The sequence below is a fragment of the Pygoscelis adeliae genome, unplaced genomic scaffold (assembly GCF_000699105.1).
Source record: "Pygoscelis adeliae isolate BGI_AS28 unplaced genomic scaffold, ASM69910v1 Scaffold22, whole genome shotgun sequence".
In the NCBI taxonomy this organism is placed as follows: Eukaryota; Metazoa; Chordata; class Aves; order Sphenisciformes; family Spheniscidae; genus Pygoscelis; species Pygoscelis adeliae.
In genome coordinates, this window is record NW_008824350.1 from 1,815,852 (window position 1) to 1,842,474 (window position 26,623).

Below are 26,623 nucleotides of genomic sequence, written 5' to 3' on the forward strand. Positions count from 1 at the left end.
TATGGAGGAAGAAAGGTAAGAAATAACAGACATCCAGAGTTCTGGTGGGAAGAGTTCATTACCTGCTACATAAAAATTTTGAAAGTACGTTCAAGGGACAGATTGTGTCATCCCAGTCAGCAAACTTGTGTCTCTATGTACTTTTAAGTTATCTTCTGTTACAGAATTATATGTAAACTAGCATGTGTATGCTAATGTAAGAACAGTGGACTCATTTTGTAGAGCAGCATAAGATAAGCAATAAGAAAATTAATTATTTCTTCAAATGGTGGATACTTATATTGCTTAACATTTGGAAAAAATGTCATTAGAAAGCTGCTGAGTTGACAACACTGTAATTTTGGAGGTGACTGTCTACCTTATATGAACATTTAAGTATTTGATTTGGAAAGAATCTGAATGCCAATATGCCTTAAAGTTAAGCTGCAATGAAGAAAATATGCTTCTTGTAGCTCAAGTCGCTGATATTTCTGTTCATTAGTTTTAAAAATCTAATTTCCTACTGAAGATGTTTGGTTTCTATTGGTTATAACTTTGTTGGTATGGATTGCTCCTGTTCTAGAGATGCTTCACAATATAGTATACCTAATACAACTCACAATTTTGGTCTAATTGGGGCTGCACAAAACTAATCAGGAAAATAGAGATATATGCTGGAAAAAAGTACAGATCGCTTCTCTGTGCTTTGATCTTTAATAAATCATGTTCTATGAATCATTGCTGAACTCTGGAATAAGGAATATTTAGAAAAATATGTGGAAGCTTATTGTGTCACGAAGCATTGAATTAAGGTAGTGGCATTCACTTTCAGTATGTTTTCTTCAAGAAGGGGAAACAATTGTAATGTGTCTGTAAGTTTAAAATATATTTAATCCAATCTACATTGAATACAGCTTCCTGAATTTCCTGCTGTCTGAATCCATTTCATTGTGTTATTCTATATTATCTGGCTTCCACTTTCTGTTTTTAAAGAATACTGCATTTTAGTGAGGATTGAGGTGTTTCTTCATTGTTTGGTCATCATTTGGTTTTGTAAAGCGCTTTGGTATAAAACCAGAAATGTTAGCAGTGTATGACATTTCTGATGCCTGGAAGAATAAGTTTGTTTAGAAAAAGCCATCTGATTATTTTATATTTGTGTCACTTATGGTCTTACAGCATGTCTTCGGCAATTGATTACTCCAAAATTGCTTTGGGTCCCAAACGAGGTCCATCTGTTGCTGAGAAAGAAGTTCTGACCTGTATTCTTTGTCAGGAGGAGCAGGAAGTGAAGTTGGAAAGTGCTGCCATGGTATTATCTGCCTGTGTCCAGAAATCAACTGCCTTAACTCAGAATAGGAGCAGAATTCTTGAACTCTCAGGGGGTATGTGATTTTTCTTCTTTTAGACTACAAGCAGTTCTGTACCTAGAGCTCATACCCTTTGAACCTAATTAAACTCTGTACTCAGTCAGATGGCTAAATGGCTTACCCTACTTAATAAAAAGGAAGTAAAAATTTTTAAATTGTTCTAAAATCCATGCTTTAAAACTTAAAAATGAGAAGTGTATGAAGATTTTGATTTGTCCCTGGGAAATCAGAAAATGCTTTAATCTCACGAGAAGATTTTATAAAACTTAGACATTTGGTAGGAGTGATCAGTCTGGAAAAAATCCAAGAATGTTAACAGTTCCTGTTTATTCAAGTACAGCAGCAAACTTTCCCAGTATGGAGGAATTACATGAACATTATCAGAGGCCAATATGGCAGCCTCGGGAGGCTTTGAGTTTTTTGTTTTCATGTCCAGAAAGTAATAAGAACAGCAACATTAAAAAAAAAAAGTGTAAGCAAGGATCATATGATATCATCTGATGAATGAAAAAAAATGAATGCAATAGAATAATGCAAACAAAGAGTTAATTGCATAATAGCATATTGGTAGCAGGAAACACAAAGATGATCCAGAATTTTTTTGTAAGTAACAGTTGATTTAAACATGATTTTGGTCAGTTACTTAAGGGAAAGACAGACGATAAATAGAAGGAAAAGGGAAAACTTAAGTACCCACTGACTTTTTTGCTCTCTTTTTGAAAAAGAAAATTAATAATAATTCAAGATCAGATGCTTGATGGCTGTTAATTTTAACAAGAGAGAAATACCACCCAAAATAGGATAAGGAAAGCTGAAGCAATATCTAGATAACTTCAGTGTATTCACCTTGGCAATTATTAAAATAATATTGAAAGTACTATCAGAACCATTGTCTTCAGTACAATCTTTAATTATTTTTTAAAATGCATAGAAGATAGTTGAGATCTTAGAAGGCTAAGAAGGGCAAACAAGTATTTGTCTAAAAAAACCCACCAGAAAACAGAAGTGAAATGAGAAAGTACTAAAAATTTGAGTATTCCAGCCAGCCTGGATGCCCAGAAGTATGTTGGATGATAGTAATTATTTCTAGTTTATAAGGCAATATAAAAAATAAAGATGGACGATAAAGCAGTAAGAAATGTCAAAAATGGATTTTTCAAGAAAGGAACTTAGTAAGCCACCCTAATTCTTTGCCCAGGATAGCTGGTTTTGTGGGTAAGGAGAAGGGAAGCTAATTTATTCTCATGTTTATTAGAATTTTTGCCTCTGTCCTACTTGATACACAGCTCAGGCAAATGTTGTTTAGGTGAAATCACCCCAAGGTGGATATACCTCTCATCATAAAACTACTAGTTTGATTCAAGCACGCTATAATATTAAATAATAATTAAAAGTTAAAAGTTAAAAGTGATAATTTTTCCCTGTAAATTGAATTATATTTATTTTAACACATATAAAAATTTAAATAGCTGTTATCTATTAAATATTTATTAATTGATACACATTCTCTATGTATCTGCCCATATCTTATTATAAAACTGAGTCAATCATTTTTTCAAATCCTGCTTATTCAAGCTAACTAATGCATAAGGAATAAGGATGCAGTGTTGAAAGATAATAAAATCGGAGGCCTGTAAGTGTTCTCAAGATGTTTTCTAGTTTGTTACCTTTGCATGGCAAGGATGTTACAACTTGTAGTTTAAATTCCTACTTATTTTCAAATACGTTTTTTTCTATTTTATAACAGGATATTGTTGATTTGCGGTCAGCTCATAAAGCAAAATGAACCCTGTGTCCTATTATTTTAATGACAGTACTGTCTAGGAAATAGCTTCAAGTTCTGTGTTTGTGCAGTTCATTATTCCTGCTTTAGTTTAGAAGTACACTCTTGAATGTTATCAAATAGAATTCTAAAGCAAAGGGAAGTTCAGCATTGTTTCTTATTTCTCCAGGGTATTACCCTATTCTCTATCATGCCTGCAAACCTTTACCAAGTTGTTTCACTTAATAAGGTGTTTTGTGTTTCCTCCTCTGGGTCATTAGCAAATACTGAATAGGCCTAGACCCAGGACAGACTCCTACAGAATCCTGTTTGATCCATTTTTCTTTTTAACAGCGAACTACTGATAATGGCAATTTTGAGCCAGCTGTATAGAATTTTTATCTAGGCCATGTACTAATTGCATCCATTTTCTGCTCTCTTCTGTGGTACTCTGAAGTACGATTTAAATCCTATGCTCTTGTAGTCAGATACACTTGTAAGCTTTCTGCAGTGACATGTTGGGCTATTGAAATAATTGAAAAAAGAAGGGAATGAAGTTCCTTTTCTTAAAGCCACTTCTGGATATTATTTATAGCACTTACTCTCTACTGCATGGTCCTCTGCAGCTCATCAGTTAGAAGTAGGCCTGTAAGAGCTTTTTTCCTTTGAAGATCTAAATAAGTGGAAAAATGCTTGTTACCACAGCAGAAGTGCAGATAGTGGCAAATTAGTGTTACGCTAAGGTTCACTTTCTTATTTCAGTCTCCAATTGATTTAGAGCAGCTTCAGCTGCTATCAGATAGAATTATATTTTCAGTACAATTTGGATGCTAGGTTTTTTTGTGTTTTTTTTTTTTTTTCTTTCTCATTTTGTTAAATACAGGTGTATCTGTTCAAAATCATAAAAAGTCCACCAGATGAGGTTTGGAGGACTGCTGTTGTTCAGTATTATTTAGATATCTTTAAGGGGAAAATGGAATCTTACTTTGAGTGCATATGCAGCACAAAGACACTATTACATTCTCATAACATTTTTGCTGTTAAGAATTATGCAAGATTAGTAAAAGATAGACTTGACTTTGTTATTCAGCAGTGCTGTTTGTGTCAGTGGTTTGAAAATATACAGGATTCGTTGGAGAAATGCCTAATCTTTCTTGTCCTTAGTAGTTTTTTCTTTCATTTAAAAATACAATAACAAATACATTAAAAACTTCAGTGATAGCGAATCCAACCACAGAGCTATTCCACTGAAGAAGCTATTCCATACTGAAGAACCCTTTTTTTTTTTTTAAACCAATTTACTATTGCTTTTGGATTTTGTCATCTTTTTCTTCATAATTAGTGGAAAGCCTTCAGTAGTTTAAGTGGGCTCTGTCTTGCCATTACTTTGCTGGAGTATTGGTCTGGAAAAGCTAGCCAAATGGGATTTTAATGTGACTGTGGGAAAATAAAATCGGAAGGCTTGTGTTCTGTGTATACTGTTGTTCACTTTTGTTCATACTGATGGGAAGTTACGATATTGTTCTTTCATTAATTTCTTTCTGCTGTGTCTTTCTAGATACACTAGATCCTCTCTTCATGCACCCTGACTTACCTTGTGGGACCCACACAGGAAGCTGTGGTCATGTGATGCATGCAGCCTGCTGGCAGAAGTAAGGATGTGTCTTTGCAGTCTTTTAATTTTTTTTTTTTATTAATCTGTTTTCCAAAACATCTAAGTGCACACTGAGAACACAGTACAGTAAATGGATATTCAATTAAGGAGTCAAAAGTATTTGTATTCATCTAAAAATGAAATATGGCACAAGAGAAGTTTTGACCTGATGAAGAAAATTATCATCAAAAGTTTAGTGCCTTCTGTGACCCAAAGAAGAATTTCTAAGTAGTTACTAATTTATGCAAATAAAACCAATGGGGTAAAATTGATGAAGAATAAGAAACCATATCTAGTACATTTATTTTTCGCAATCCAATGAGAACCAGTAGGAATCTTCCTGGTGGGCATTCTATAGCAACAGTACTTTGACTCTGAGAGTCTGTCACCAGGTCAGTACTTAAAGGATGAAGCTGACTTATTCCAGTGAGTCTTTAGATGAGAATCTGGCATCTAGAATAGAATATGAATGGTTAAATCTATCAATATTTCTTCCCCATCCCCCACCCCTCCCCTATTGGTGAACAAGCTCTTAATAAAAAGTAAGAGGGAAGAACTGATACAGTGCTTAAAAACTTTACTAGATTTCTATTTTTTGGGGGAGCCCACAATTTAGACCAAGTGTGTTGGATTAGGGTGCAGCCTGAAATATTAAAAGACCAAGTTACTTAACTTGCAGAATATAGTCATCCTAGTTGCAGCTACATTTGTAGGATTACAGAGAGCAAAGCTAATGCTCCCTGCATTTGACCTCCACATAGGTCTGGCAAGCCTAAACAAGGTAAATAGTGTGAAATAATAACAGAAATAATCCCACTGAAGTATTATCAACAGATAAAGAGAGTTGGGTCATGCAATTGCAAGCTACTTTATATTGTTGTATGATGTAAACAATCTCTGGAGGTTTGTTGTTTGTACTTGTGCCATTTTACTTAAAAATCTGACTAAACTTCTAGTGCTTATCATTTACTTTTCTATATGTGTGTGTGTATATATATATATTTTTCTACAATAAAACATCAGTGCAGAATAAATAGGTGCACACACTTAAAATGATACGGAAGTACGTTCCTTGAGTATAATACATCTGCTCTTGGCAGATCCATCTACATCTGCGTAGATCTAAGTAGTGCAACATTGGAGCTCAGTTCCCTTGCTCTTTTTAAGAAAAGATGACTTGCTGTATGGGTAAATGGGATTAAAATGGACAACAGGCTCTTCTCATACGGGATGGCACAGAAGGTTTGAGTATAGTCTTTTATTTATTACATAACAGACATTCTAACTTACTAATATTCCTTCAAACGATGCCTGCCACACCTTTCTAGAGTATCTGTGCAGCCTAAAAATACTGCAAAATACTCTCTAAAACAGTATGAGTTCAAATGAATGGAATATCTTTGTAGTTGCCATGTACGAGGAAGAGGAGTTGCTTGCAAAAACATAGTTGTTTGAATGTGGGAAAATAAATGTATGGTTTTGTTGATTGTAACAGAATAATTTCCTAAATATTCTGTAATCGTTAGAACTTCTGCAGATGCTCCCACACGCACACTTTCTCTTATTACATAAATGGGATTTTATTTTTTCCCTTAAGATGTATGATTTAAAGCAAAAAAAAAAAAAAAAAAATCTAGTTATTACCTTAGTGCGGAACTAGGATAATTTCATATCTGCCTTTAAGATCCTACATACCCAGTCTGAACATTAGTCCTGAATTTAGTTGCTTGTATCCAGGCAAGAAGATTTGAATGTTGGATCTTTTTGTTTCTAATAATACCACTGAGACGTTAATGAAAGTTGAAGGCTTACTGCATCCACTGAGGGGGCAAAATTGTAATGAAACCTGTAAAGAGATCATAGTTATTTCTTAGTTTCCTTTTGAGTTTAAAATAGCTCAAATGCGATATTATAATATTGATTATCCTTTCTTCCTGTTAAGAAGGCTACAGTTTCATTGTCTAGTCATGAGGCTCAGTCATTGCCATGAGTAGCTGATTATTCGTTCATGAAATGTTACTGGTAGTTTTTCCTAAAATTAAATAAAAATATGTACAATTCGCATTTCAAACTTACTGTAATAAATTGCATATGAGAGATATTAGATACAATGTTTCATTGTGTTGAAGATGTTGTGAGAGAAGAGTAGAAAATTTAAATACTGCTTGTCTGTAAAAATGTTAATGAAATTTGAAAGGATCTTAAAGGCAAGGAAAAGTTGCCGTCATTTTTGCATGAGTGGTATACCATGCATTTTTGCATGAGTTCATCTATGTGCTCAAAGGTTTTATTTTATTTTCACATCCAAGCACGTGAAAGAGTTATAAATCAAAGGAAAAGACTTGTTTGTTGGCTTGGATAGGTATTTGCTGGATAATAACACTTTTAATTACTTGAACATTTGTTTTCATGTCACATTTGAGCCATTCCACTTTCTAGTAATTTCCTTTCCAATGTTGTAGGTACTTTGAAGCCATGCAGCTGAGCTTCCGACAACGTCTGCATGTTGAACAGATATTTGACTTGGAGAATGGAGAGTATCTTTGTCCACTTTGCAAATCTCTGTGCAATACTGTGATTCCTATCGTTCCATTGCAGGCTCAAAAAATAAACAGGTGAATTACCAGATTGCATAGCCTTTAATTAAAAAAAAAAAAAAAAAAGTAAAAATTACTTTGGGGCTAGTTGGCTCTTCAAATTTCTGGAAGGAAAATTTGGGCTGACCTTCCTAATCTGTATAAAAGACTGCATATCTCCTTATTGACTATTCAGTCAAATATACTGCTTTTGGCAGTCAAAATTTTTTTTAAAAAGCATTTTTTTGTATTGGCTATTTTTTGGAGCTGTGCAAATACTGAGTTAATGTCTTTTGATCTAAATGTGTCCTCTGTTTTTAAAGATAAGGTGATTCTTTGAGTGTTAAAGTAAAACCTGCTTTCTATTTCTGTTTTCAGTGAGGATGCAGAGGCAGTAGCTCAAATTCTGTCCCTGGCTAGGTGGCTGGAGATTATCATAGTCAGGATATCGGGCTACAGTGTGAAAAATGCTAAAGGTTTGTTATCTTAATTTTGAAGCTATTCTGTGGGATATCTAATATGCCAGTACATGTTTTAACTAATACCAACAGAAAACTTCAAATAAAGAATACATTTTTCTATCAATCAAGACAGTATCAAATAAAGCTGGGGATAAAGTCATGGCCCTTTCTGAGCTGATGTCTTGATTTCAGTCCCTCACCAATTTTCTGGTTTCTGTTAAATTCTTTCCATCTTCCCTGTAGAAGAAAACTATGTACACTTGGAGAGGGTAGCCACCAACTAACACTCAGAGTTAATTAAACTTTTGTATTGACTGTGATGTATGAGTGTTTAGAAAACAGAAGGTACAGAGAATCAACATATTCCTTGCACTCTAATAAAGCAGGAAAGTTCTTTTTCCTCACCAGCAAAGCACTACTTTTAATCCTCATATTTCTGGGACTAGAAGAAAATGTTACTTAAGGAGAAGGGTTAGAAGGCAGTCTCGCTGGTGAGGTCTGTTTAGAATTACTTTCAAACCAGTTTAAAATAAAAAGAAGTCTCACTTCTGTTAGACTGCTATAAAAACTGTAACAACTTCTTTGTTTTTTAATGTGGATCTAATTCTTTTTTCTGGAAGGAGAGAAACAAAATCTTCCAGCTTTCGCCAACAAGGGAGTGGAGAACTCTGCTTTGGAATTCCATTCCATCCTTAGTTTTGGCGTTCAGTCCTCGTAAGTGTTACTGGAAGTGCTCTCTGCATTATGTTAATTCTCCCTAAAATAACCTAGGTGTACTTCAGGATTTTGTACTGAAGGAAAGGCATATGATTTGTTTGGACTGAATATGGGCTTACTTATACTTTTGCTTAAGCATTCACTGAGTATCAGATCTATACAGAGCTAGATGGACCTCTTGGTCAAATCCAGTCTGGTAGTTCTTGGTACAAAGCTAGGAGTCTAGAATCTTCTAATCCACAATTCCAGTGATTTGGGTCACTTCCTGTGCCTGTAGGCAAGTTATTTAATGTCTGTCTGCCTTAATTTTCCTGCTATGTCTGTTTCAGGAATAGATTTCACTTGGTTTTGGATGCAATAATGTAATACAGATTACTCCAAGGAATAGGGCTGTGTTGTCTGTTTCTATTCCAGTGGGCAAAAGTGCTCTCCCACTAAAACAGAATGAATGGATAGATACTTTTCAAGTGTACTCAGCTGACTCTTCTTTTTAGATCATGCTACAAGTATTCTACTTCTGCTACTTATGACTGATGTCATGGTTATGCAAAGTACTTATACATATCTGCTATTTGTAAAAATGTCATCAGAAAGTTGAATCAAATTCTTTCTTGACAACTGATCTCCATGGGGAAGATTCTCTAGTTTGCACTTAAACAATGTGGTGTTTAAGTATGGACCTGGCTAAACCCCAAACTTCGTGGTAAAATTGTTTTGGCTATAGAGATTTGGAGAATTAATATGAATGTCATATATTTCTGTTATGAAGTTCTGTGCATGACTTTGAAAAAACAAAAGCCATTAAAACTGTATGTGTTTTTGCCTAGACACTTTCCTGCATATAACTGCATTTACATAAACTAACCCAATGTCAGTTGAAAGGAGCTTAAATGCAAAGAAAAATGTTTTAAAATACATTTGAAATGTCTTCCTTTCAATTTCTAGTGCCTTATGAGATGGGATATATTTTTACTCCAGCACTTACAATTACACTTGCTTACTCGCATTTGTTTTTTTCATTGTATTTTACTTTGATTTAAATGTTTTCATTTTTTTGAACGCAAATTATAATACAGTATACAGAAACAGACTCCTTCCAGCCTGGCAGCTCCTAATCTCTCAATTTGTAGAGCCTGTTATGTCAAGGTACTTGTTTACTACTGGAAACTATACATTTTTTTTTCTCCTCTGTACAGACAAAGGGCCTTTGTATTCAAGAATCCTTTCATAAATAACTTAGGCTTTGTTAGTGATTGATTGACTGGTAAGTAATAAGCACTATTAATAATTCAGACTGAAGTTATCTTGGCTTGCTTTTGCAGAGCCAAATACTCAAGCAGTATCAAGGAGATGCTTATTCTCTTTGCCACCACCATTTATAGAGTTGGGCTAAAAGTTGCTCCAAATGAAGCTGATTACCGGATTCCTATGATGACCTGGAGCACATGTGCTTTTACCATCCAGTGCATAGGTAAAGCATAATTTGTGTTTATTCCTTCTCATGACTTGAAAATCTTAGTTGTTTGATTGTATAATTTTATACAATCTGATTGTATAAGTAATAGTAATAATAATAATAATAGTTCTACATAAATAAGAACAATATGTAATAGTATAACAATATATATTATATGTAATTACATATATAATAATAGAATGATAATCTATAATTCAATATAAATAATAGGATGTTTTTGTTAGATGGTAGATTATAAAATACGGTATGGAATGCCAACATTGAGTTTAATCTGAGAGAGCAGGGAGTGATCATGTTCCATGTTACTAACTGTAACATTAAGCATGTTCAATGAATATCTTCAGGCTGCCAAAGATCATTGACCTGCAGGCATCTCCTTCACAGCTAAATATTTATAACAGCTATGAAATAGTACTCCCTCTCTCAGTATTTCTTTTCGTCTCTATTCTCAAAGGATTCTCATGGAATTTGTGAAGAAATATGGTCTTTTGTATTCTGAAATTGCTAAGCAGATACCTGGTAGAAAAAAACCCAAACAACCTGACATTCTCTGGCATGAATCTGTTTTGAAGGCAAAATAATTACCATAAAAATGATGGCATTTTTTGGGATAATGTACCTGTTTAGCAGTCAGTCTCACTTCATTTCTGTACTATACACACAAAGAAGTTTGTGTAATAAACATGAAGCTGTAGATAAATCTGTAGTGGCTTCCAGGCAGGGAGAGAGGCAAGAGATAAGTCTGAAATGCCTGCTGAAGGAATTGAGAATGTAATTCTACATCTCCATAAATATGATTTGGCAAGTATGCCATTTTTTTCTTGATGAAGCTGTTGAGGTACAAGTGTAGTCTACCTTAAATCTGTAGTGGACTTGACCCAACTGGAGTATCAAGAGTTCAAAAGGTTTTTAGGAGGATTGGGAATATTCTGATAAGGCAGGAATAGTCATGAAAACTGATTGCATTTTTTAGTGTTGGATTTTATCAGTCTTCAAATGGGTCGGGAGAGGACTGGAAGCCACCCAGCTCTGTTAACATTAATGCACTTAATGCTGTGCAGATTGTTTTCATTTGATATCTAAAAAAAGACCTTGGTGGCTGTCGGGGATGAGTTTGCCAGCAAGTGTATAAATGCAATAACTGTTATTACAGGTGCGATATCGAAGGCATATGTCAGAAGTAGAAAATTCACATGCCTTACCAGGCCAAGATTATAAAACCAGAGGGACCACTGTGACAGTCTGACCTATCCTAGGTCACACCACTTCCTTGGATTCATTTTTGTTTACAAATAGACAGGCTTCCATGAAACTGTAAAGCAAAACTGCCTATGTAGCTTCTAGTATGCTGGTTTTGAATCTAGTCATAGGGTGCATAATTAAAACCATTTAATGGGCATGTAGCCAAGCTGCCTAGACAAGGAACCTTAGCTACCTGGATTAGTGGAGTCTTTAGAGGAGGTTCAAAGCATCATTGACCCAAGGGATGTGAATTGCTTTTATTGCCTAAAGCCAGACCCTTAAAAATACAAATCTGATTTTTTCCATGTTTCCTCAGGAACTCCACGTTGTGTGTTAAACTGGCGTATGGAAGTGCTAAGTTAAAACACTTTAATTTTTCGTTAGAGGTGGTTAAAAAAAAAAAAGAACCAAAAACCTCCCAACCAAAAAACCCGCAACAAAAACAAGTAAAATTTCCAAGATCTTGCAGTGTACTCATTCATCTCTGAAAAGTGGCTAAAGCACAAAAACATTTGAATGGATACCTTTTTACTCAATTGAGTTAATTTGGTTTCTTATTTTTATTGGCTTATTTTCTCTTTGTTATCCCTTCGAAACCAATGCACTCAGGGAGGAAATCTGAATTTATTCCAGCTTGGGAATTTTGTTTTCAAAATATTTTTGTTAAACTACAGTCAAATGCAGTAGTGCAAAGATCTGAGGGTAAGATGGCTGTATAGCATTCCTATAAACATACCTTGATGTTTTTGAGCATTGTGTAGGGGTAACTGAAAATACAGCTAAATCTGTAGAATGTCGTATCATCATTAATATGAAACAGTGTTCCTTTAAATCCCTAGTTAGCAAGATCTGAAAACAAAATGTTTTTTAAAAGCTTGTTACAATCATTTATCTGGGAAACATTCAGTACCATTTAAGATAGATTCCGCCCCCCCCAAGAGAATTCTCTTACCAGAATAAATTTGAGCTTTAAAAAGAATTGTGTATCTACTAAGAATAAATTAATCTTGGACTAAGTGTATTCTAACAGAAATGTTATGTTAGTTCATGTAGAACAAAGCAACTTAATTTTTTCTGTGTTTAATTTTAAGAAAACCTCTTGGAAACGGAGGGCAAGCCTTTATTTGGATCTCTACAAAATAGACAGGTATGGGCAAGTAAGATATGCAATACATTTTAAACCAAAAAGTTTTTATATATATGTATATATGTGTATACATAAAATACACACATAAACTGTTGAAACTGCTAGCATCAAGATCATTCTCTGTTGAGAGATAGCGCTCAAAATATTTAGGCTGATAACATAAGGAGCATTTTGGAAGAATAATGTTTCTACTTATACATAGAAGTTCATATCAAGTTCACTTATCAATGTGTTTTCTGTCTGTAGAAGTAGATGTGTTTTTACAGCTTTATTTCGCTATTATATCTTTCCTTTTTTCCTGTCCAACCATTTTCTCTTGCGTTCTAGCACAGTGGCCTTAAAGCATTAGTGCAGTTTGCAGCTGCTCAGAGAACAACATCACCACAGGTCCTGATTCAGAAACATCTGATTCGTCTCCTAGGAGGTATTTTATTCCTTTTCTTTACTACCTTTTGTGTTGCAGAAGTTTCTATTGCACAATGGTACACACATTAATACGGCATAGAAGCAAAGGTTAGACTACTGACATCAGTGCTAACTTCAATTTCTCTAATGTTGCCTGAAATCATGGAGTATTGCTTGAACTTAAGTAATCAATAATTCTGTTAATCGAGCCCTGTATCACTGAAGTCCCCAAAAAATTGTCTATCCCAGATTACTTAGGCTTGGAGATACTCAGATCTGGAATATTTACAGATGGTTAACAATCTATTTCTGGCAACGTTCAAAATTACTCAAATTCTGTGCTAAAGCCAGATAACTGGTATTCCTCTCTTAATTGTGAGACTTCATCTTTTTAGTACTTTCAAAAGGCTGCTTGCAGCCTAATTTAAGATATTTTGGTCTCAGGGAGAGCTAGTTTGAGACACATAGCTATTGTCCATGTTTCTTACTGATTAGGTTAGCATGGTGGCCTTTGTGAATCCCACTCTTTGACTTGCCTTCTATTCAGTAGGATTCTTAGGTGTGGTACAGGCTTTTGTATTGGGCTAGGTTGTGAGGCATCTAGTGTTGCAGTGCCTAAGTATGTTTGTGGGCTTCACCCTTAGCACTGTGTGTGCCTTATTAGAGCTGGAGAAATAAATCAAAGATTTTTATCTGAGAATTTTGAAGATAGTCATTAAAATTGTGAGCTGATTGGACATGTGGAAATAGCTAAACAGATGCACAATCAATTAAATAAGTGATAAGCAGTTAATTAAATAGATACTTCCTTAGTTCAGAGACTTGGACATTTTTTTGACGAAAACACAGAAATGACAGAGGCTCTAAAATCAGATTCTGATATTGCAGTTCAATCCAAAAGAAGAAAATACATATCAAATGCACAATTGATATCTTTATTTTGTAGTTCTTCTACCAAACTTTAAAGTGGAGGACACTCCATCCCTCTTAGAAGTAGATATGTTCCACATTTTGGTAAGCAGGTTCATTTTATTCTTCATATTAATACTTTTTTTTTGAGCATGGATTTTTGTGTACTTTACCCTGCAGATAGTCCTGCATTATCTGTTCACTTGCATGAGTCAAATGATTATACATAAGCACTGCATACAAGCAAATGATTACACATGGCTGGTATATATGAGTGTTTACTTTTAGTTCTGCTGTTCTTCTAGCTTTCAAGTCTTTGCTGTCTCATTAAATTTCATGCTTGCAATCTCAATCATCTTTTTACCATGTCTATTGTTATCAAACCTCAAAAAAAACCCTGAGAAATGCACCCACTCAGCTTGTTTCCCTCACTTTCCCTCTGTCTCAATAGGCCTCTCATACCTTCCGATTCCTTCACATTCACTTTCATTACCTTCTTTACTCTTCTTAGCCCCTTCTTTCTGTTCTTAATACAAATCGGTATTATAGTTTCTTCTGCTGTTAAAAAAAACCCAAACAAAACCACACAACAAAAAAGCCAACAAAACCAAACAAACAAAAAAACCAAACCCACCAAAAGAAAACCTGTTTTGCCGTGGTTGCCCTTCTAACTAATGCTTGGTTTCGCTTCTCACTTCTTTCAATGTGCTTTGTCTTATGTCAAAAACCAGAAATTAAGCTTTCTAGAAATTGGACAAGCTTCTCAGTGTATCTCTAAACTGGCAATTACAATGGAACTATATCTGAGTTTCCTACATGCTAGAGGGGCACAAATAGTTAATATTTTCCCATGAGTTTTTGATAACACTTTGTGAATTAAAACTAGTAAGGTAAATGAATGTATTTAAATTGACTACAGAAATGAAATATAGATGTACAGTGAGAATATAATTTCTATTACCCATGTAGCTATTACCAAATTTCTGTTACTTTAATATTTGCTGCTTCCCTTTCACTGTAGGTGGGAGTTGTGCTATCCTTTCCATCTTTATACTGGGAGGATGCTGTAGACTTGCAACCTTCATCAGTTAGTTCAGCCTATAACCACCTCTACCTCTTCCATCTGACAACACTGGCACACATAACACAAATCGTCGTCTCTTCAGCAACAGGTAGAGGTGTATTTGGGTCGGATTATTCTTGCATTTTTACACAATTTCTTACAAATAGTGGGTGGACACCATTTAGTGTCTCCCAGGTATAAACTTCCTCATTATAAATTACACTTAGTGCTAGGTACTAATAACTGTTTTCTGGTAAAAAATAAATAGCAGTACATCATTTTCAGAGCATTTTATTGTATCACTTCTGTGTGCTTAGCCTAAGAAAACAAAATAGTTATTGATATATGAGTACTTGCTCAAGTCAGTCATTCCAGAGTGGTAACTTTCCCTTCTTCACTCCTTGTAGGAGAAGCAAAGCTCTGCCCAGCAGCAGCGCTCTGAACTGTACAGTGACAGTTAGTATGGATTTGGGAAATAAACTTTTCTTTACACTTCAACCTGGTAAATACCCAGAGCCAAAATACGGAATCCTGTAAACTGATAGGAGAGAATCTCACTTTTCTCTGTATTTCATACTACTGTTTAAAAACTGTCAGTAACCTACAGGCTTCCTAGTTGCTACTTTCCTTTTTCTTCAGAATGATGGGAATTAAAAAAAAAAAAAAAAAAAATATCCTGTCACTTAATCTATGTAGGACAATAACTTCAAACATTCAACGGAAGGAAGCAGTTTTCACGCAAGGACAAGCAATGAGCCAGTAATCCTGATTCTTCTTTATAGCATGCAGTTTTAGGAAAACATTTGTTAGGTTAAAAACAGCAAATAGAAAAGAATTAAGTAAAATAAAGTGGAAATATTTCTGTAATGCAATTTAAAGAAAAAAGAGCTCAGTATATGTAAAAAGAGAAGTGTGTCACAAAAGTGCATTTACAGGGGGATTCATCTTTTTGTATGCAGAATCCCCTACTGCTCGATCATCTGACAACAGTGAGGAGGCACGGTCTGCACAGTCTTTCTGTAGAGAGGTTTGCCAGTACACCAGTGGGTAAGCAGCAGTTCAGTTATAGCATCGCGTTTTCCTAGAAAGATGACAATCCACAGGGATTGACCTGAACAACACAGAAAACGAGGAAAAAAATATTCCATTTTGTATGGGGAGTTAGCATAATGCCTTGTGCTTTCTTCCCATACTCCTGAACGCTAAAAAAAAGGAAACTGGTGAAAGGAACACTTTTAGTTAAAATAGCTACTTTTTGTGGACACCAGAGTAAATTCTTAGTCTATGGATGAAAAAATACCTATATACATTCTGGGGAGAAATACAACCACTAAATATAGTTATTTTTTTCTTTGCCTTAATTAGGTTTTTTTTTTAGATATCTCAATTATAGATGGAAGCTGGAAAGAAGGAAATGATTCTACTATAAAAGGGGGAGAAGTGTAAAGCTAAACACAGTTGCTTATTTGTTTGAGCATTAATGCCCATCTCTTCAGACTTTTTTGATAGGTATAGCTACAGACTCCTTAGTACTTCAGTATCCATGTGTGAAATAAACTAGAAAATATGGATACACCCTTTACTAATTCTGCTTTGATTTATCTTCACCAACGCTAGTTGCAAAGATGTGTTTCTCAAGGATTGACAATGCTACCTACTTGTCTAGAAGTTTTAAGCCTAAATTTCTAAATATTTAAAATTTGGTATTTAAATAATAGGAGTAACTTTTCTCAGGCATGACCTTAGAATCATAGGTGCTGTGCCTTTTGGAAATTCAGGTCACTGCTGGGATGCCTAGGTACAGAATTAAATGCCAAAGTTTAGGCAACCCAGCTCTGAAACTTTTAGTGTTTTAATTTCTGTGTATGCATTGTCGTCTTCTAACTCTGACCTATCTGTGCTTAAACAGCACAACCTGCATAATAATTTTGCAATGGTCTATGATGTTATAATACAGCTTTACAGGTTGTTCCTCAGCAGGAGGACATCCTGTTCACATAAATGAGAATTTAACTAAGTTTAAATTTTTTAGAAAATAGGGACACTGTAAGTAAGTTAAATTTACTATGAAATTTAGACTAAATGCTCATATCGCACAAACTACAAGAATAATTACTGAGATGAGTATCAGTCCAGTATTTTTTGTTAAAAATGGGATTAGTGTAGCTTTATTTTAAAATTTAAATGAGTGTTACTGTTGTGACTTCCATAATGAAGTATGAGATACTAATTTTTTAATTCTGTTGGTTTTGTTGTTCCTGAAGAATACTTATGTTTGCTTTTCTCATTTTTGAATTGCATTCAAAATACCAACTGAATAAAAAACTTTCACCATTTCAAAAAATTGCTGGCTTTTGGTAATAAAAAACAACCGGTGTTAAGAATCAGTTGCTCTATGTGTGATGCTGTATCAGGTTATCTTGAGTTACCTAGAGATGGACAGCTATGTATTGGCTATTTATTTTTTTATAATTCTGAAAAATATAAGCTGAGGTAATTTGAAGGCTTAATGTAAGTGTTCTACATAAACTCAGTACTCATTCCTTAGGCAAAGGGGAAGTCAGAAGTTAGGGACTGGTGGCTGTGTTTCACAGAATTTGTGGTATATCAGTGTTGCTTCTACACAGCTGCCATTCTACCAATGCTAGCCAAAATGTGAAAGTGCTAGAAGGATTTGCACTGTGAACTACTGCAGCTATTTCTCATTTGTGTATTACAGTTGCTTTAGTCAGGATATTCCAGGCTGGCTTGTGTGGGATTGTGTTAAAAAAGGCATCATGCCTTACCTTCGTTGTGCTGCTTTATTTTTTCATTATTTGCTGGGAGTTTCTCCACCTGAGGAACTACTACAAGGTAAATATGAGAAAGCAAATGTATCTATATATTGACTTTGCTTACTGTTTTCTTGGAAGAATGGAATTTTTAAATGTTCACAATAACATAACAATAGTTAATACATTAAAGTAAGACTTGGAAAGAAAAGGAAATACTAATTTGTACAGGAGGGGACAGGCATGAGAAGCTGAGTTGTCTTGGGCTTCTTTGCCTGGAAAAGAGTTACTTCTGAGTATGTGCAAATACGTGAATTATCAATGATGTATTGAAAGTCAGTATTTGTGGATACAAAGATTCTGTGATTTAAGGATAATTCTAGGGGCTTAGATTACATCACCTGAGAAGTAGCCTGGAGTCTATTTAAAAAAAAAAACAACAGACCTTTTTGTGCAGTTGCTAAAGCTGGTAAATGCTAAAGACATAGGGATTCAGCAAAGCGCAGCTAAGTAGAAATAAAGCACATTATAAAACTTAAACCTCTTCCTTAAAAGATCCTAATGCATTACAGGTACTAAACACAAAAATAAATATTTTGTCTTCTGTCAAAATGCAGTGAAACACAGAATCATCAACTATTTGGAAAGGAGGACCAAAATTGCTATGAACAACTGAGACAAAATATATCATCTCAAATTGATTTGTATAAACTCTGAACTAAGTTTGAATTTGATTGGGATATATGAGTCAAAATCTCTGCACTTTGGGATACGCTATTGTCCTTACCATTAGTCTGGAACTTTGATTCTGTAGGGAGGAGTCTTCCTGGTGAATCAGCAATGCCATTTTCTGTAACAGAGCCAATAAATGGCCACCCAGCAAACTTAAATTAGCCCAACTTTATGTAATGTGTTAGCACTGACTTGATCATAGCAAAATTTAATATCATTGCAGGCCAAAAGGATAGTGAAAAACTAAAATGTGGTAACTACAGAAATCTGCTGCACTAGCGTGTTACATATTATGCAGTGAAATGGAATTTAAGTAAGGAATTCTGTTATTACAGTGACTTATGCATGACTTAAAAATTACTTAATGATGTATGTCAAATTTGTTAAACATAAAGCAGATCCTCAGCTAAAGCAAATTATTATAGCTCTGATTAAGTCAGTGGAATTACATCCAATTGTAATAGCTAGGAGCTATGCTGAAGCTGTAAGATACATATTATTGAATGGAAAACGGATCAGGAGATTTCTAGTTTTGAGTGAATTATTCAGCAGTGCTGAAACACTGACAGTTGCTCATGTTTTCTTTTTCTTTTGCAGTTTCTGAAGAAGGGCAATTCAAGGCACTTTGTAGTTACCTCTCTCTACCTACCAATTTGTTCTTGCTATTCCAGGAATATTGGGACACAGTAAATCCACTGCTTCAAAGGTATTAATCGGGACTGGACAGGCCACATTTTTCTGTTGTGATGGCCCTATGGGAATTCTGGATCAAATTTGTTAATAAATGGTTGAGCTCAAATTCATACTAGAGTTCTAAACATTTGTTTGATGTGCACAGGTATACTGAATCTCTTAAGGCGCTTCAAAACCAAAGCATTCTATATTATATAGTAATTCAAACATTAAACAATTACAGTTTAAGAGACTAGTGCTTGCAGACCTACATGAAATCATTCATGCAGAAAGAAGTTATCATAAACCTTTGCTTGCATGGTACGCCACTTACTGTTCATTGGCCTATTTTTAATCTCCCTACAGCAAAAGTGCTGATTACATGAGCTATAAAATGAGAATATGGAAAATTATGTAGCTGGCAGGGTGAGGCTTTGCACTATTTCTTCTCTGGATTTCCAAAATAGGCTGATGAATGTCAAAGTTAGCTTAGTGGCTAAAAGGTACAATCTGAGTATTATGTACATTGCAATCTACCAGTAAAGAAATAATTGGTAAAATTCTCCATTCAAAAATAAGTTAAAACAAACAGCTTCCCCCACCCCCCGCCCCCAAGAATAATCCTGCTATATTGTGTTGGAGAATGTCTCCATGTATTTAATGTGACAGTTTGAGCACTTGGTTGCATTAATTATTATTCCTGGTTCTCGGCAGAATTCTCTGGCTCACACTAGCTGTTTCTGTGGTGGTGGGTTTTTTACCTCTGTTCTGTTTTGTTGTCTAGATTCCTTCAATTTAGGGACACTTTGAGCTGTTGACTCCAACTTCCAGTCCATATAGCTGACCTAAACAATTCCCTACATACAATTTTACTATAATTAATTGCATTTTTAGTATATATAATTACTTATAAATTAATAGCATTTTCACAAGTAAATTATTAAGTAAGTTTGTCTTATATGTTCCTACATGTTTGCTCAAAGACATAATGGTGCTTATAAGAAAACACAGAGGATAGGTGCCTGTGAACATTAGAAAACGATCACTAGAGGCAAGGCTAACAAATCCATTGTAGTGCTCCCAGTCAAAACCAGAGGTTTCAAGTAAGAGGATACATGTTTAATTTAATAGTAACAGTTGTCAAATCATTATGCAAGTTCCCATATGTTTTTTGAAAGAATCTTATTTCAGAAGACTGAATTTGATGATTGTTGAGAAATGTGTTAAATGAAGCTTACTAGATTGACCATCTGCTACAGTTCTCTCTCTCTCGTCCTCCTTTTTGTAGAAATAACTTGAAAGTTACCTTAGACGTACCAGTTCCTCTGTTTAGTAACTTGCCAATGTCTGCCATTGTTTTGGTAGACATATTTGGCCATTCTAAGCAAGCATACAGCATTCAATAAAGCATTGTAAAATAACCATTGGGTGATGGTTATTAAATAAAAGCAGTAAATATTTTCCTAGTACTGAGTGTATGATATTTCTTTACACTGTGGCTTTCAGCAGATACATTCCAAAAGGAGGTGTGTATTGTAGCCCACTTTAAGAACTTGAATATGTCTGAAGACTGCTTGCATTTTTTAACTCTGAGTTAACTCTGTGTTTTCAAGTGCATGTTGATAATTTTATGCATTGTTGTTTTTCACTTAGGTTTTTCTCTTGTATACAAACATAAATTCTTTTCCTGAAGCAAAACTGTAAAGAATAGCTGTTTCTCCTTGTGAAGTTTTAGCTAGAACTATCAATGCTTTATCTGTGCTCTGTGTTTGCTTATTGCTTACTAGCTTAGTTTAGTGATCCTAAATATATATTATTATCAAATGCTGTCATCCACAAGTGTTTGTTTGAAATAGGTGGTGTGCTGACCCGGTGGTGTTAAGTTGTTTGAAGGGGAAAAGCATTGCAATAAGGTAAGTTTGGTTTTGTTGTTGTTTTTTCTTCTGTTTTTTACTGAAAACTGTAGAAAGAATGAAGTGCTTGTTGTGGGCAAGTTAGAGTGCTTGTATTTTCTTCCTCCTGCTCTACTACCAAAACTACACTTCTCTTCAAATGGTTGTGTATTACTCCTCATGCAGTGACTCTTCACTGAGAATGTACAACATCGTTAGACAAGTTGTCTAGCTTACTCTAGGGGGAAAAAACAAAAGCTAACTGAAATATGCAATGTCTTCATACATGTAGGTTTCATATGAAATTTAATTTCATCACCTTTGCTGGAATATAGAAATGCTGAAGCTCCCATGTGGAGCCTCTCACTTGGGCTTCTAGGACTGAAGAACTGCTCTAGAACTGCAGAAGTTTGCAGAAAGGACCGAAAGCTTAGCAGCAGTTTATAGCTATCCATTCTGTTCTTTGCTGTGATCTTTATTATTCTCATAATAGTTCTTTTTCACTTACCCAGGTATCCTAGGAAAAGAAATAGTTTAATAGAGCTTCCTGAAGACTATAGCTGCCTTCTGAACCAAGCCTCTCAGTTTAGGTAAGAAGTGACATACTTAATTGTCTTCCTAGGAGTTTTGTCGCTTTCAGTCACTTTTATATTCTTGCAGTTACTGTAACTGGTGTTAAAACTGTGTACAGAAATTATTTTGCAGAAGTGAAGGCACTGTTACGGTTATACTGGCCAATACTAGCACATGTTCATTTCAAATCTGAAACACCACAGCTTACTAAACGAAGTCACTTGCATTTGATAGGATAGTATATAAAATTATTATAGCTTAATCTGCTGGTCATTTTTCACCAGTGCAATGTGGATTTGGTTTGGCCATAAACCTGAAAATTATTTTTGCACTGGACGCAACAAGCCCAGAAGGTTGGCACTGTTTATGCCAGGAAGAGTGAATCATAGGATAATTCAGGTTAGAAGGGACTTTAGCAGATCATCTAGTCCAACCTCCTGCTCAAAGCAGATATCTTGCAGATAAAATATTTCAAGCAATGTAAAAACATAGCCAAAGGAGACAGATATGTGAAATATGATTATGACATAGTATGTCTTAGGTTTTTGTTTGTTTGTGGGCTGGGGTTTTTTTGTTTTTGTTGTTTTTTTTAAGGAACATTATCCATAGTTAACACTTCTTGTAAAGTTTTAATTCTTGCAGTAACATTCTGGTTACACTTCTTCTAGATGCCCGCGGTCTTCTGATGATGAACAAAAACATCCAGTATTGTGTTTATTCTGTGGGGCTATGTTGTGTTCCCAGAATACTTGCTGTCAGGAACTGGTGAATGGGGAGGAGTTGGGAGCCTGTACTTCTCATGCTCTTCAATGCGGAGCTGGAGTCTGTATGTTTCTCAAGTAAGTAGCTAGCCAGAATTTAATGTGTTAGAGTAAAGGGAAACATTTGAAGGTCAAAATTCACAACATTGTCAAAGCACTTGATTCTTTTTGTCTGAGATGAAGAAACATTGCTTTGACCTAAACTATAGCTCACCAAAAAGTTAAGAACCTGCTGGGAGTTGTCTTGTATCTTAAATGTAGCTATTTTTTCCTTAAGAATCAGGGAATGCAAAGTTGTCCTCATTGAAGGTAAAACCAGGGGCTGCTTATATCCTGCTCCCTACTTGGATGAATATGGAGAAACAGATCCAGGTCTGAAGTAAGTAAATGTTTGACTTTCTTTTTACGTTTCCATTTTGATATCTCTTTCTTTCTTATACCCGTTAGACAACATGTTCTTCCTGCTAGCATGTACAGCGCTGTAATATGTATCTTGGCCTGGTGAACTTGTTCACTGATGGCAGCTTCTAGTCATGAATGGGTCATTCGTAATGGAAAAATATACTCTTTTGGTACCGTTAAACTATATTACTTTCCTCAAGAATACTTTGTATGCTTTTCATCAGAAATGTGCAACAACTGCCATTGCTGAAATGTCATCTTGGAAATGGCAATCGTTGCTTGTCGCATGTAGAATTTTTTTCATTTCCAGTAGACTTGTTGGAATTGGTGTTCATACAAGTATTTAATGTTTTCTGGCTATCGTTAAGAGTGTTAATGCTAGACAATTAATGGAACAGTTTGTCAGTTGCTACTCTGATATGCTTATTGGGTATTCTCCTTTTTTCTTCTATGAAGAAGAGGCAATCCCTTGCACTTATGTCGGGAGCGTTACCGGAAGCTCCATCTGCTATGGCAGCAACACTGCATCATAGAGGAGATTGCCAGGAGCCAGGAAACGAATCAGATCTTCTTTGGATTCAACTGGCAACTGCTCTGAGTCTCTTGATTTTTAGTGAAAACTCTTACCTTTGGCAGTGCTTTGGAAAAGGAAAGGAGGGTGGCAGTAAATAATCTACTCTGAAGTGGCTTCTGTAGTTCAGACACAATTGATGGATTCTCTAAGTTGGATGTATTACTGATACATTGAAACAGAATTTCATATCATATGTTTTGCTCTTTTTTTTTCCCCCCCCCCAAAAAAGGAAAACCATGTTACATAATTATTACTGAACATTCAGGTCCAGAAATATTTCCACTTTTTTGAGAAGTTGTAATTGTTTCACATGTTTTGATGAGGGCAGCTTCCCAAATGCTGTGCTTCAGGGCATATACCACATTTCTGCCTCTCTCCCATGCCTTGAGAATATACCTAAATGGTGTTGCTATGGAAAAGCCTCCTTTACTTTCTTCCTGGGTTCTTTCCCAAGGTTAGTGAAGCTTTTAAGTCAAGATCTATGGCATAATATTGGAGTGGAAGTGGTGCCAGGCCTTTAGTAATCTGCAGCAACAGGTACAGCAAACATGAAGTTGTACAGAAAAAGCCTGCATTCAGCTATATCCTGGGATTTAATGAAGAGTTTTCATTAATGAACTCTTTAAAGGAGAAGTGTGGGATAGAAAATGCATGAGGGAATTACCATCTTGCTTGTTGCATCAAAAAACAAAGTCCGTGCTTTTTGCATTGCCAGAACTGCACTTTATCTAATGAATTTCTCCTCTGTTAATGTTGTATATCCTAAGAGGTCTAGGGCTACACCATTTGGCTAGGTTGTGGTTAGCTTTACTTCTTTTACAGTTTGTCTTCTGAGATTTTCCCTGAGAACCAAACGTGAAAATACTGTTAGGTAGTCGTAGTGTAGCTCTGCAAGTTACACGAGAGCCAGAGACTTCAATAAAGTAGAAGACCTTCAAAGCTATCACTGGACTGAAATCAAGGCCCTAAAGCAGCAAGTTTTAGAATCAGAAATGTTTGTTTGCCCATATTTGAGGAATTTTCCACTCTTCATCCTCTGTCACTATTGTTTGGAGCCCTGCCTGCATAAATGTAATCACATGTTTTGGGGGGCACGTTCAGTGCCAGTTAGAGCAGAAAAGGGAAAAAAAGGTGGCAGTCTGTCTCTTTGCCCTTCAGTAGTTAATAGCACATTGTGATTGAACTCTCTCTCAATATGTGATTGTGCTTCAGTTCTAAATGTTTGTTGTTCTGTTTTCTGAATTTCAACCATAATATACATGAGAGAATTTGTAATGTGATGGGTAAAAATGCTTTCCCAGGACATCCCATTTCCCTGTGAAAGTTTGAAGTTGTCAGTACTCTAAATTTCCCCACCCCTTTGCTATTTGGATTCTTTTGTGTCATTTTAATAAGGCTTGCAAGGGGAGGTTTTCAAATTAATGTCTGAAAGTGTGTTTTTGTATGATTTCTTTTTGGGTGTTTTTTTTTTGCTACTGATTGTATGAGAGATAGTAGAATCACAAATAATGATTTAGATTTAAATATCATTGCTCTCCTAGTTTTTTAGAGGTTTTTGAGTACGTATGAGTGCACTGAACAGCACCATAACTCATCTAAAAATGGAATACCAATGAACTCAAATATTATTCTGATTTCAAATACTTTTTCATAACTTTTGCTATAATCCTTCCCTGGTGATATAAATAGTTGGCTTTGGTATATTTTTCAGGTATTCTGTTTCTTGCAATTAAGACCACTCTCCTTATTTTGATTCTTTCAGATTTTAAACCTGAATATGAAACTCTTTAAAGACCAATGTTAATTCTGTTAGTCTTCTCTAAAATGTATTAGAAATGCATACTGAATTTAGGAGAACAGTTGTCATGAAAACTTGCATGCACTGGCGATTTCTAAGGTCATCAAAAACTTCTTACCAACAAAAATATTGGATTAAGCCTAGCAAATGTATGCCTCATTGATACCAAAACTGTATTCACTTACTGTTTCCCTCTGATATTTACCTATTCATGTATCAAACTTTTCAGTTACCTTGCACTGCACTGATACAAAAAATTCCGTTATCAAATATGCAGTGAGATCACTTTATTTTGTTTTCTGTCTGAACTGTACTATGTAAGGACAGGAGCTGGTCTGAGCAGGTGAGCTCATGTTTAAAGCTCTAGAAATCTCTTTGTAGCTGAAGAAGTGGGAGAGGAAAGTTGCATCTTTCTGTACGTTTGCACATACTAATTTAGCAAATGGGCTCCCGTATCATTCACTGACTAGCGTGGTCATCTTTCATTTCATAAATTACTATGCAGTTTTGTTCACTGTGAGTATAATCTGTATTTAGTGATTGCAAGACGCTTATGCCACTGATTTCTGTTCCATCCAAGCTGACAGAAGAAGTTATTTGATAATGCACATATTGGTATCTTTAATTGCAAAAATGTAAATTTGAAACTTGTATAATGTTCTTGTGCTTTTGAAATAAAATATCTTGTATATGTATATTTAAAAAAGAAATAAAGTGACTTCTCATAGATTATTCAATTTTTATTTGGAGGTGCTTTGACACTTCACAGTTCATTTTACAAGAGCATTATAGCAGTGTCTGTCAGTATGGAAAAGGGGAAGAGTTAGTAAATGGTTGGTCAACAATACCAGTTACCCCTGTAGTCCGTATCATCATTGTAGCAGTTAGTAATGGTGGCACACTTTTTCTTATTTAAAGAAATATTCCACTTGAAACTTGTCCTAGTATTTTACAGATGCAAATTCCTGCAGCGTCTACGTCAATTTGTAAAAGAAATCTTAAGTACAGAATTTAATATTTAGATGTCCTTAAACTGATTAGTTGAGTGATTCTGGTTTTGTAGCTTCTCAAAGAAGAACTGTCTGTACTGTCTGTCAGGTACTCAACCTCTAGAAAGGGAAAGTTTGTGGTGTTGGTCTAATGTGCTGTGTGATACACATTTTTTAAAAAAAAAAAGTGTTTTATTACAGAGGTAAGCGAACAACCAAGAAATCTTCTACATAGAAACGGCCAGTACTTCTTGCTCCTTTCTATGTTACAAGCTGCTGGCTTCGTTGCAGCTTTGGGAACCATTAAGCTTACAGAGTTTGGGTGTTAATGGTGGTGGTCTCTGTGCTTATTCTTACTAAAGCAAATGCATTTTAAGAACCAATTCCTGAAAAGATAAAAGGTAAAGGTAGGTGCATTAAAGTCTACTAGCAAAAATGTTCTGAAGAACACTAGAACAAGAAGCCCATTCATTGGGGGGGGGGGAGGGGGAAGGAAAAAAGCCACAGCATCATTTCTTGCATAGTAAGAATCTCAAGGTGCAATGTACAAATGTACAAAATTATATAGAGGAGGATTTTAGCCATCATATGCTTTGCTTTATGGTTGAAATCCACTTTATTTTCTAGACAATATCGTTGAATAATCTCCACTGTAAACTAGTCAGATTTGTGCTACAACATCTAAGTTTGTTACTTA

General features: G+C 35.2%; 1 protein-coding gene across 2 annotated transcripts in view; it reads left to right on the forward strand.

The window, feature by feature from the left end:
- The window catches only part of UBR1 (ubiquitin protein ligase E3 component n-recognin 1), a 66,206-nt gene extending 39,951 nt beyond the window's left edge, over positions 1 to 26,255 (forward strand). For both annotated transcript variants that reach the window (XM_009319199.1, XM_009319200.1), the window contains exons 28-46: positions 1 to 15; positions 1,159 to 1,364; positions 4,670 to 4,763; positions 7,228 to 7,380; positions 7,720 to 7,817; positions 8,423 to 8,516; positions 9,842 to 9,990; positions 12,330 to 12,385; positions 12,713 to 12,809; positions 13,737 to 13,804; positions 14,721 to 14,871; positions 15,722 to 15,809; positions 17,482 to 17,615; positions 18,863 to 18,971; positions 20,794 to 20,850; positions 21,342 to 21,419; positions 22,071 to 22,241; positions 22,441 to 22,542; positions 23,022 to 26,255. The exon at positions 1 to 15 is cut by the window's left edge. In XM_009319199.1, the coding sequence (XP_009317474.1) occupies positions 1 to 15; positions 1,159 to 1,364; positions 4,670 to 4,763; positions 7,228 to 7,380; positions 7,720 to 7,817; positions 8,423 to 8,516; positions 9,842 to 9,990; positions 12,330 to 12,385; positions 12,713 to 12,809; positions 13,737 to 13,804; positions 14,721 to 14,871; positions 15,722 to 15,809; positions 17,482 to 17,615; positions 18,863 to 18,971; positions 20,794 to 20,850; positions 21,342 to 21,419; positions 22,071 to 22,241; positions 22,441 to 22,542; positions 23,022 to 23,163 (2,062 nt within the window). In that variant the 3' untranslated portion in view covers positions 23,164 to 26,255. The remainder of the gene's footprint in view (positions 16 to 1,158; positions 1,365 to 4,669; positions 4,764 to 7,227; positions 7,381 to 7,719; positions 7,818 to 8,422; positions 8,517 to 9,841; positions 9,991 to 12,329; positions 12,386 to 12,712; positions 12,810 to 13,736; positions 13,805 to 14,720; positions 14,872 to 15,721; positions 15,810 to 17,481; positions 17,616 to 18,862; positions 18,972 to 20,793; positions 20,851 to 21,341; positions 21,420 to 22,070; positions 22,242 to 22,440; positions 22,543 to 23,021) is intronic.
- Positions 26,256 to 26,623: the final 368 nt, after the last annotated feature.